The sequence below is a fragment of the Elephantulus edwardii genome, unplaced genomic scaffold (assembly GCF_000299155.1).
Source record: "Elephantulus edwardii isolate Elephantulus edwardi_28Jun2011 unplaced genomic scaffold, EleEdw1.0 scaffold00007, whole genome shotgun sequence".
NCBI lineage: Eukaryota > Metazoa > Chordata > Mammalia > Macroscelidea > Macroscelididae > Elephantulus > Elephantulus edwardii.
In genome coordinates this window covers 36,168,674-36,179,676 of record NW_006399757.1, presented here as the reverse complement: position 1 = coordinate 36,179,676, position 11,003 = coordinate 36,168,674, and the positions used below count along the sequence as shown (strand labels likewise).

General features: G+C 35.4%; 1 protein-coding gene across 2 annotated transcripts in view; it reads left to right on the top strand.

Annotated features, from left to right (window-relative positions):
• IDE (insulin-degrading enzyme) overlaps positions 1–11,003 on the top strand; it is a 120,793-nt gene that overhangs the window by 62,571 nt on the left and 47,219 nt on the right. For both annotated transcript variants that reach the window (XM_006880339.1, XM_006880338.1), the window contains 6 exons: positions 1,971–2,093; positions 6,144–6,256; positions 6,765–6,927; positions 7,718–7,810; positions 8,243–8,334; positions 9,371–9,451. In XM_006880339.1, the coding sequence (XP_006880401.1) occupies positions 1,971–2,093; positions 6,144–6,256; positions 6,765–6,927; positions 7,718–7,810; positions 8,243–8,334; positions 9,371–9,451 (665 nt within the window). The remainder of the gene's footprint in view (positions 1–1,970; positions 2,094–6,143; positions 6,257–6,764; positions 6,928–7,717; positions 7,811–8,242; positions 8,335–9,370; positions 9,452–11,003) is intronic.

Below are 11,003 nucleotides of genomic sequence, written 5' to 3'. Positions count from 1 at the left end.
GCATCATTGGAATCCCAGAAAAGGAAGAAGCAAGTAAAAGCACTGAAAAAGTTGTGGAAGAATTACTAGAGGAATACTTCCCAGACATAATGAAGAATGAGAGAATATATATTCAGGAAGCTCCATGAACACCATATAGATTCGACCCCAAAAGAAAAACAAGGCATATCATAGTTAAATTTGCCAGAACTAAGGATAAGAGCCTTTTCAGATGTACAATTAGAGATACCTCTACTTTCTAAGACAAATCAAGTCCTCCTTTATCATCCTGCTTAAACACCACCACACGTACAGTTGGAGCATCAGGTGTATAATTCCGCAGTTAAGTTTTCCTCTCTACTCCCAAGAGATCATCACCTCTTAAGGCAATTTACAGCTTCAGAAAATGCGGTGGATGGGCAGCTGTGACTCTGTTCTAATTTGATAGCTCTTAACAGCAACAAGATAGAGGCCATGATCTTGATCTTCATATGCTTTCTTGAGATTCCTATCCTTCTGAACATGTTACTGATCAGATTGTGAATAAACAGATCCCAGACATGATCTTGATCTAAGACTATCAAATTTGTGGTCTATAGGAGGCTTTCAAATTTTACTTTGATATGACAGAACTACAAACAGTTTCCTGGCAAGAGCTCCCCTGAGGAATTCAGACTTTGGATACTTAAGAAAGTCCCTGAACCCCTCAGGTGGAGGAAAAAGAATGTTTCCTGACCTCAAGTCAGACATAACTGGAGTTGAACTGGATCATTTGTAAGAAATTGAGAGTGCTAGGTAAGAACTTGAATAGTAGGCTATTTATAGGGTGTTTAAATACAACTGATTTACTGTGAAACTGGAAAAGGGTGAACGAATATGTGATTTGTCACTTGGCCTGTTGATTAAGCATTTTAGGATACAAACCTTGGATCAGGATAGTACATAGGCATTAAGTGGTGAAGTTTGGATCTGAGACCTCCATCTGTTGGCTTTCTCTAATTCAATTAAGAGCCAATTTAGCAGCTGTTTAAAAATGCACAGGGGGGGCAAAAAGAAACCAGGTCAAGACCATGTTTTACCATAGTTTCTTCTTTGCAGATGAAAGACAGAAAGCCCATTTAGAACCGTTAAGAAGGACCAGTAGTAAAAATTATTAATAGTAAGGTCTTTAGATATTTGCAGTCAGGATACCTTTTTTGCAGAGACACCAATCTGGAATTCCAGTTTCCAGTTCCTAAATTAAGAAACTTTAATGGTGACTGTGTTGGGTTGCTAACTGATAGGTCAACAGTTTGAATCTATCCACCAGCCACTTTGAGAAAGATAGGCAGTTTTCTCCCATAAATATTTACAGCCTTGGAAACCTGATAGGGGGTCATTATGAGTTGGAATCCACTGAATGGCAGTGGGTGAGTCCCTAAACTGCAAAGCTATTAATAGAAAGATAGCATTTAGAGAGTTTACCTGTTGAGTTTTTTAAACATGCATATTACACTTGTTCAGTTAATTACTGGAATTTTAGAAGATATACTATTATAAATTGAAATTTATAAAAATAGCATTATATTCTATTTTTACTAGTGTAGGTAAGATTCAGGAGAATTCATATCACAAATTTAATGCTTCAGCCAAGAATAGTGATTGTCTTTTCACAAGTAACTTGACAATTTCTAAAAGGTTCTCTCAGTGACTGTGTTCAATTAATTAGGAAGCACATAGGGAATTGAAAATCAAACATAAGGATTAACAGAGGAGATGTGGATCTCATTTTCTCATTTTGATGTTTAAGTGCTTACGCTACCAGCCATCCCACAGAGATTTGAACATAATTTTTATAAAATATTTGCATTAGTGGGAACAATATTTTAAAGTATTAATTTGCACCACACTGTTCTATTTGTCATTTTCTCCCAAACATATCTGTTTGATTATGTATGTTAAAATTACATTTTTTCCCCTTTTTCTGTTAAATGTTTTTTCTTCTCTTTCAGGTAACAAATACACTCTAGAGACTAGACCAAACCAAGAAGGCATTGATGTAAGACAAGAGCTACTGAAATTTCATTCTACTTATTATTCATCCAACTTAATGGCTATTTGTGTCCTGGGCAGAGGTAAGAATCCTTGAAGTTTTCACAGAATTGGGTAACCTAACTTTTCCACTTTGACTTTTTCAAATTGTTTGAAGAAAGATGGGGCTATTTATCTGCTCAGAGATTTTTAAAATTATCTATCTATTAGAAAAGGTAAAAATTTATTTTTTTGTCACACTGTGTTCTAAGAAGTTTAGATAATTTCAAATGAAGACCAGAAGAAAAAGAAATAAATTAGTAGTTGGTGCTATAAGTATATAAAAGCAAGGAGAAAATATAAAGGAAAAGATAATAGTGTGCAACAATAAATGAATGGAAATAAAAAAATTTAAAAAAGATAATAGATTAGACCTTATATTATTGTAGTTATTATGTGTTATTGAGTTGCTTGAGACTCATACTGACCCTGTGTATTATAGCCCTGAAGTCTGCTCTATCCTGTGCCAACTTTACTGTCTTTGATACACCTACCCTCATTACCCCAGTCACTGACTCAATCTATCTCATTGATGGTCTTCCTCTCTTTCTCTGTCCCTCCACCATTCCAAGCATGATGTCCCTCTCCAAGAACTGGGCCCTCCTTGTAACATGCATGGAGCATGTCAGACAAAGCCTCAGAATCCTTGCCTCCAAGAAGCAGCCTGGTTTCACCCTCTTTAGGACTAACCTTTTTTTTCCCCTGGCAGTCCATGGTATATTCAATACTTTTCTCCAGCACCACAGTTCAAAGGCATCAGTTCTCTTTCTATCATCCCTAGTCATTGTCCAGCTCTCTGACACATAGCAATCAATTGTGAAGGCTATGGCCTGGATTAGGTACACTTTAGTCTCCAGACTGACATCTTTGCTCTTCAATACTCTGGAAAGGTCCCTGACAACCAACTCTCCCAATGCAATTTGTCTTTTGATTTCCTGACTGCTGGTACCAAGACTGTTGATTGTGGAGTCAAGCAAACTAATGCTGTTAACAATTTCAATCTCTTAATCTATCATGATGCTGCCAGTTGGCTCAGTAGTGAGAATCTTTGTTTTCTTAATGTTGAGCTTCAAACCGCTTTGAAGACTGCAGTCCTTGACCTTCTGCAGAAAGCACTTCAGGTCCTCCTCAGTTCCAGCGAGCAGAGCTGTGTCATCTGCATAATGCAAGTTGTTGATGAGTCTTTCTCCAATCCTGGTGCCACACTCCTCTTCAGACAGCCCAGTCATTTGGCCAACTGACTGGAAAAGATCTATTTTTCCTTTTCAAAGAAAGGTGATCTGACTGAGTGTGGAAATTATGGTTCATTATCATTAATATTACATGCAAGCAAGATGCTGCTGAAAATTACCCAAAAAACAACTGGAACAGTGCATCAGCACAGAACTGCCAGATGCACAGGCTTCGTTTAGAAGAGGCGGTGGTATTGGGGATAATGTTAGATGGATCTTGGTTGAAAGCAGAGAGTACCAGAGGAATGTCTGTGTTTCATTGACTATGCAAAGGCATTTGACTGTGTGGATCACAGCAAACTGTGACTGACTCTGAGAAGATGGGAATCCCAGAATATTTGATTGTGCTTTTGCAAAACCTATACTTGGACCAGGGACAGTGGTTAGAACAGAGCCAGGAGACACTGCATGGTTCAAAATTGGGAAGGGTGTACGGCAGGGATGTGTCCTGTCTCCATAGCTCTCTTTTTAGACCTTATAGCAATGTAAAAACTGGAAGCAAAATTAAAAGTCAGGTAATGATAAATTGGGAAAACTGATTGGAACAGAAACAGTGAAGGCTTGATTTTTTTGTTTTGTTTTGTTTTTGTTTTTGATTTTTTGTGTGTGTGTGTGTACCATCAAATCAGATCTGACTGGTACGGGAGAAGATGGTCCCTCCTTCAGCAGAGCATCTGGTGGATTCAAACTGTAAAGGCTTGATTTTTAAGGATACAAATTAACCAATAATGATATTTTGTTCTCTGTTAAATTACTATAGTTTTATTTTGTTTTAAGTTATACCCACTTTAAAGGGGATTGTGCTGTTTTTTTTTATAATGGTATAGTTTTCTAGGAAGCAGTTTAACAAGATTCATCACCCTTTTCATATGATTTTCTATGTCTACAAATACAGCTTAATCAGTTCAAACTGGTTTCTCTTGATATAATAGGTACCAGTGAAAAGTTAGGAAGCTCTGGTGGCACTGCCAACCCGGAGAAACACAGTTTGGATCCACGAGCAGCTCTGTGGGAGAAAGATGGGCAGTCTCCTCCCCTGATATTTACTCCCACTAGCAGGTCAACTATGTCGACTCCATCTCGATGGTATACAGTTTACAGCATGAAAGGTGGAAAGTTGGGAAGCTCTGATGGCTGAGTAATAAAGAGTTGCACTGCCAACCCACAGACAAGCAGTTTGAATCCAACAGCTGTACCATGGGGAAAAAAGATGTATCGTCTCTTCCTACGTAATTTATAGCTTCTGAAAACACACTGTGGGGGTCAGTTTTTAGAACATTTCAACTCTACAGCATATAACAATAGTGAAAAGTTAGAAACAATCTAAATAGCAATGTCTTCCTACTCTGCCCCTATCTGATGTATTTTCCTTTTGACATTTATTATTATCCGAGAGGTTAAATGAGTATTTGCTTATTTTCACCCACTCTAACAGCGTATAAATTCCTTAAAAACAGAAACTTATTTTGTTAACTGCTTTATTTGTAGTGTCTGGGTTAGTTTTTATGCACCATGGGTATTGCGTGAATCTATATTAACTGAATAAACAATTCTATGACATTATATAATGTATCAAGATATTTTTAATGTATTAAATACAAAAACATTCTACTGTGGACCAAATGCTCTCATTTTGGGATTAAAGGAAAAAAGTTAATAGACATGTGGTGTAAACAGAAAAGCATATAGCCAGAATTTAAAATATAGAATAGTAGTTTAGAATGTACACTCTGGAGTCCAGTAGGTTGAATGTAAATTCTTAAGTAATGTCATGCCTACCAGTTGTGTGACTAAATGCTAACAAAGTGGCTTTGGCTCACTAGGAAAGTAGAGGTTTTATTTGAGGCTTAATGGAGTTCTGAGGTTTAATTGCAATGTGTTTCATTTATGGTAGCGTTTCTTATTATCTCAATCTCATGACTTACTCTTTGTTTTTGCTTCTAAATTTTCTGTGAGTACCATATAAGATTTTTGTGACTAGAAAATAAACAAATATTTGGATTTTAAATTGATAAAGGAAAGTTGGAAATAGAAATCATCTTATAAAATGCATCCAAAGAATGAAGCTAATTTTTTTTAAATTTTTATTGTATTATTTTTACATGTACCGTCAAATCAGATCTGACTGGTACAGGAGGAGATTGCCCCCTCCTTCTCTAGTAGAGCATCTGGTGGATTTGAACCTTGTACCTCTGGGATTGCAGTGCAGCGTCTTGCCACTAGGCCATCAGAGCTCCCTATAATGAAGCTAATTTGAAAAGCAAAATGTATATTGTAGAACATAGTTGCTGAATATAGGTATCATTTGTTAAATATCACTTAGTATTTTTCCCCAGTTTGTAGGAAAAGAGTCCTCAGCTGTGTTTTTTACTATTTCAAAGTTGAGATAAAAGACATGATTTTAATAAATAGTTTATTGGGCAAGTAATAATGGCAAGAGAGGAATCAACCCGAGCTTTGCTCTCAGAATGTTTGTGATTAGTGGGAGTGGCAGAATACGTATGTGAAAGAAGCAAGTGATACTTCAGTTCCTTAATTTCCTGTAGGTCACTTTCACATTGTAACTGACTTCTGGTACTGAACTCAGTGGATTAGGAGGCTCAGGTGTGTTGGAGATGTGAAGATGGTGCAGGATAGGACAGGGTTCAGATCTGTTGTTCATAGGGTTGCTGTGAGTCATATTCAACTCAACAGCACCTAAAAACAACAAACCAAAGTATGCCGTCTTCACCTACAGTGCACTTTCTACATGCACTTCTTCCAAGACAGATTTGTTTATTCTTTGTCATGTCATAGTATTTCTACTCATCAAATATTATGGTTAATCTAACTGTTTTGTTTTCAATGTCTGTTTTCTTGTAGAATCCTTAGATGACTTGACCAATCTGGTGGTAAAGTTATTTTCTGAAGTAGAGAACAAAAATGTCCCATTGCCAGAATTTCCAGAACATCCATTCCAAGAAGAACACCTTAAAGTAAATGCATGCATTTTAAAAAATTCTCTTTTTAATTTGTAGGCATGATATGTACTAATTTCCAGCGAGCAGATGCAACATTTCAGAGGTTTTATTTATGTGGTTTTTAATATTCATCTAGATAATTGAATCAAACAATTTCACATTCAGTAGGGACAAGTACTACCAAAATATGTCAATATGTTTTAATCATTCCATGCTAAAAACAGAATTTAGTTTGGGTAGCTGTAGCTTTGGCAGACTTCAGGCATTTTCATCTGAAAGCTAGCAGCCAGGACTACTTGGCTACATGATGCATGGAATCAAACGTGGGCCGGATACCAAATAATAGTCCAAGGAGAACGTAGGCTGTTTCTTTCTTTATGTTTATGATTTTCTATAGCAACTGATTCTCTCTTCAGTATGTGATTCTTCCATGAAAATCACTGTTCTTCACAGTGAGTTGGTATTTTATTCAGTAAGGGTTATAGAGTGCTAATCTTTTGTGATTTTTGTTTTATCCTCTCAGCAACTTTACAAAATAGTACCCATTAAGGATATTAGGAATTTGTATGTGACATTTCCCATACCTGATCTTCAGAAATACTACAAATCAAATCCTGGCCATTATCTTGGCCATCTCATTGGGCATGAAGGTCCTGGAAGTCTATTATCAGAACTTAAATCAAAAGGTAAATCTTTGGGGCGCCAACTTCTAAAGGTGATGCTTCATTACATCTTTTCATTCTGTCTCTTATTGTCTCCTAAATATTTTCCTTTGAAAGAATATTATTAAATGAGACTGGACTGTTGGCACAATGAGACAGTGGTTGTTAGTACCTTTTTGCTTGTTTTTTTGTTTTTGTAGTATGTTTTACCATTTAATATTAGCAGCAAAGCAGGTTTTTTTAAAAGATAGCAGTGGTGCATGTTTAAAATGAGTAAGAGGTTAGGAAGTAGCTCCTAATATATGTTTTTAAATATCTGTGTGAAAGATGTTAGTACACTTTACCTCCGTCTAACCAGGAGGATATGCACTCAAACCTATGAGAGCCTGTACTCTACGGGCCTACCCTGTTTTCCGAGTTTTTTTCCAAGTCTTACAGAAAAGTTTTCTGCCTTAGCACAATATTTTAGTGGATTTTTTTCCCCTTTTTCTGACCCATTTCTGTCTTACAGAGGCTCCAGTTTACATAAATTTTACTGTATTATGTTAAGGCCCCTCTTATACTCTTACTTAACATTTAAGCCTGTTAGTCTAGTCTTGATTTGGAAACTATTTTGAGGAAAACTTCCAGCCAGATAAAATCCCATGAGCTTTCTTTAGTGTCTAGTTTCTGAAATGATTTCAACTTGGTTTTTCTCCTGGTTATTTCTGTAAGAGGTTCATGTTGATGTTTTGGGAACAATAGTGTTATTCTTTTTTTTTTAATCTTAAGAAACCATTCATATGAACATGTTGATTTCCTTTGAACATTGCAGGCTGGGTAAACACTCTTGTTGGTGGTCAGAAGGAAGGAGCCCGAGGTTTTATGTTTTTTATCATTAATGTGGACTTGACTGAGGAAGGATTATGTAAGTATTAGCCTTCTTGCCATTAAATAAAAATTGTTTCTTGTTTTTTAAAATTCATTATACTGTGAATCTATTTTTTGTTAAAAAGCTGTAAACACTAATACAGTTTATCACATTTGTGTGTGTATTTGAAATTTGGCCTTCATTTCCTGGATGAGCCCACTCACCCACACCCCTCTCCGTCCCCTGTAAGCTGCACTGGTAAACCGTGGACTTGGTGTCTCATTTCCTCAATGCCACCACGTCCCTTCTGTCACATAACCCTGAGCACACAGAGCCTGTGTGCAGGACATCTAGGTGTAGTCACAGGAAAGTGAGAACTTCCATTTCTAAGTTACATCTTCTGCTTATTTGACCTTAAATTAGGAGTGAGCGCACTACTTTGAAGAGTTCCATGACTGAATGCTTTTAAAGTGTGCTCCTTTTTTGCAGTACATGTTGAAGATATAATCTTGCACATGTTTCAGTACATTCAGAAGTTACGTGCAGAAGGACCTCAAGAATGGGTTTTCCAAGAGTGCAAGGTACTTTTGTTTCACCAAAATGTTTTTCTTAAGCAATCTGTTTTTAAGAAACAAATATATGAATTAATTTAAATTTTAAGATCCAGTCAAAATGTCTTAATTTTTAAAAATTCAAATGTTAAAATTTTGAAATATGTAATAGTAATGTTAAGTCTTTGTTGTGGTAATCTGATTGGTTACCTGTGGCACAGTTTAAAGATTTAGGCATCATGAAGCCTTTTTTTAGGACAGAGAAAGGAAAAAAGTTGGATTGCTTTCCATGCTACAAAAGAAACCCAGCAATTTCTTATGCCAATGTCTTTGTGTGTGCGTGTGTGTGTGTGTGTGTATATATATATGTATATATATATGTATATATATATGTATATATATATGTATATATATATGTATATATATATATATATATCTATATCTCCATCTCAGGGCTTGTGTTAATCCCTGTCTGAAAGCTAAACAACTCTAGCATTTTCAGATCTGGTGATAAAAACCTATAGGAGTCTTCTCAGAAGAATTATTTTGTATATGATTATATAAAAGGATTTTTAAGATAGGTAGTGTAGAAGTACACTGTCAGAATTCCAAAATGTATTTTAATGTGAGCAACATTTTTTTTACCTATGAATTATTTAAAGGTATGCAAACTCTGCTTGTGAAAGTGATAATAATTTTCAACCTGTGTTCAATTCATTGAATGACTTAATAAATTATCTGTGAAACTGCTGGATCTCATGAGATTCTTCCACAATTTCCCTAAATTGTTTCAAGAACAGCTTCAACAACCTAGGATATAGTGTCTTATTTTTTATATATTTATTCAAAATTGATACTTATTTTGATTTTGATGTTAAGAATTAAACTGATATTTAAAGTTTTATGTACACTAAGAAATTTTCATTCTATGTTCTTTACTAAATCAAGAGTAGACTTTTTCAAAATGTAAGTGACATACAAAGTAGAAAAATCGTAGTGCAAAATAATTAAAAGAAATATTTCTAAATAATGAATTTATATCTAATTGAATTTACTTTATTTTTAGGATTTGAATGCTGTTGCTTTTAGGTTTAAAGATAAAGAAAGACCACGCAGCTATACATCTAAGATTGCAGGGATATTGCATGTAAGTTTATTATTATTTTACCATGCACACTTAGGTGTAGAATATTGCAGTTTTACATCTATTATTTTCAGTGCCACAAGAATGATAAACATTAAAGCCACAACACAAAACCTTACTCTGTAGCCACTGGGCAAACTTTGATGTTTAAAGTGTTCATTTTCATCATCCTAAAAATTATCATCTGTAATTTCTAAAATATTAAATACATATTTTTGTTATTTATTTTCAATATCTTTCTGTGCAACAATATGGCACGCGCTTCCTGTATGAAAATTGTACATCATCTACTTTTGCTACCCTCTAGTTCAGGCTGCATCATTTCTTGCCTAGACAAACGACCACGTTTGTCTCTTACTATGATCTCTGTCTTCCTTCTTGTCCCTCAGTAGAGTTTCTTTTGTTAACTTCAGCAATCTTTGAAAAACTCAAGGCAGTTTTTTTCAGTCATCTGCTTAAAATCCTCTCTACTGCTTTCTGTCAAAGTTGGAATTTTATCCTTGCCTGCAAGGTGATCTAACTCCAAATTATTCTCTTTTTAACAGCGTTTCCTATCACTCCATAGACCATCTTTCCCTCTCCTGTTTCATTCCAGCAGTACTACTCCTTTGTCTCTTCTTCAGGCTTTGCGTTTATTCCCTCTTCTTAAAGCCTTATCATATGCTGGGTATTTTTGCCTGGAACATTCTCCCCTGATCTTTCATGGTTAAGATCTTATCATTTGAGTTTCAGCTACCTTGTTTCAGGCAAGCTTTCCCTAACCTCCCTACTTGAAATAATCCCATGCCTTTTTCATTTTTTTCTTTATATCATGAACTAACCTATAGTTATTTGTTTTTCTCCCTTTTTACTAGAATATAAGTTCTTTGTAGATCAAGAACTAAGGACAATGCTTTGCACAAAGTGTGGGTTCATTAAGTATTTGCTAAGTGAATTAGTTGATCAGTATCTTCCTGTATATTAAAAATCACTCTTAAGTCAGGTCATTTCTGCACTCTTTTTTATAGTAGCTGAAAATATAAATTATTTTTCTTAATAGTCATTTTTAATTATTGTCTGTTGTTCTTTGTAGAAATTTAAGAGGAAATTCTTTTCATAAATACAAATTCTTTATATTGGAAATCCTGTAGGTGCCAGCATTCAACCCACTTTTCATTAAGAAGTATTCAGTTTAAAAAAATACTTCATGTTTCATTTTCCCATGAAAGAAATGGAATTTTTAACTTAATATTAGCTATATTTGGATATTAAGTGCAAAATCATTCTACATTATGAAACTGCTTAAGGTTGTGCGTCCCATGCTATTGGATCGGTTCCGACTCATTGCGGTCCTCCATCAGTTTTCTGAAACACTGAATCTTCACAAGAGGTGACTACCCATCTTTGTCCTGGAAAGCAGCTGGTAGAGTCTAACACAGCTTTTTGGTTAGCTGTACAATGTATTACAACCTACGCCACCAAAGCTCTTTAAAGTTGTAGGTTGGTTGTTGTTGTTGTTGTTGTTATGTGCCGTCGAGTCGTTTCTGACTCATAGCGACCCTATGCACAACAGCCC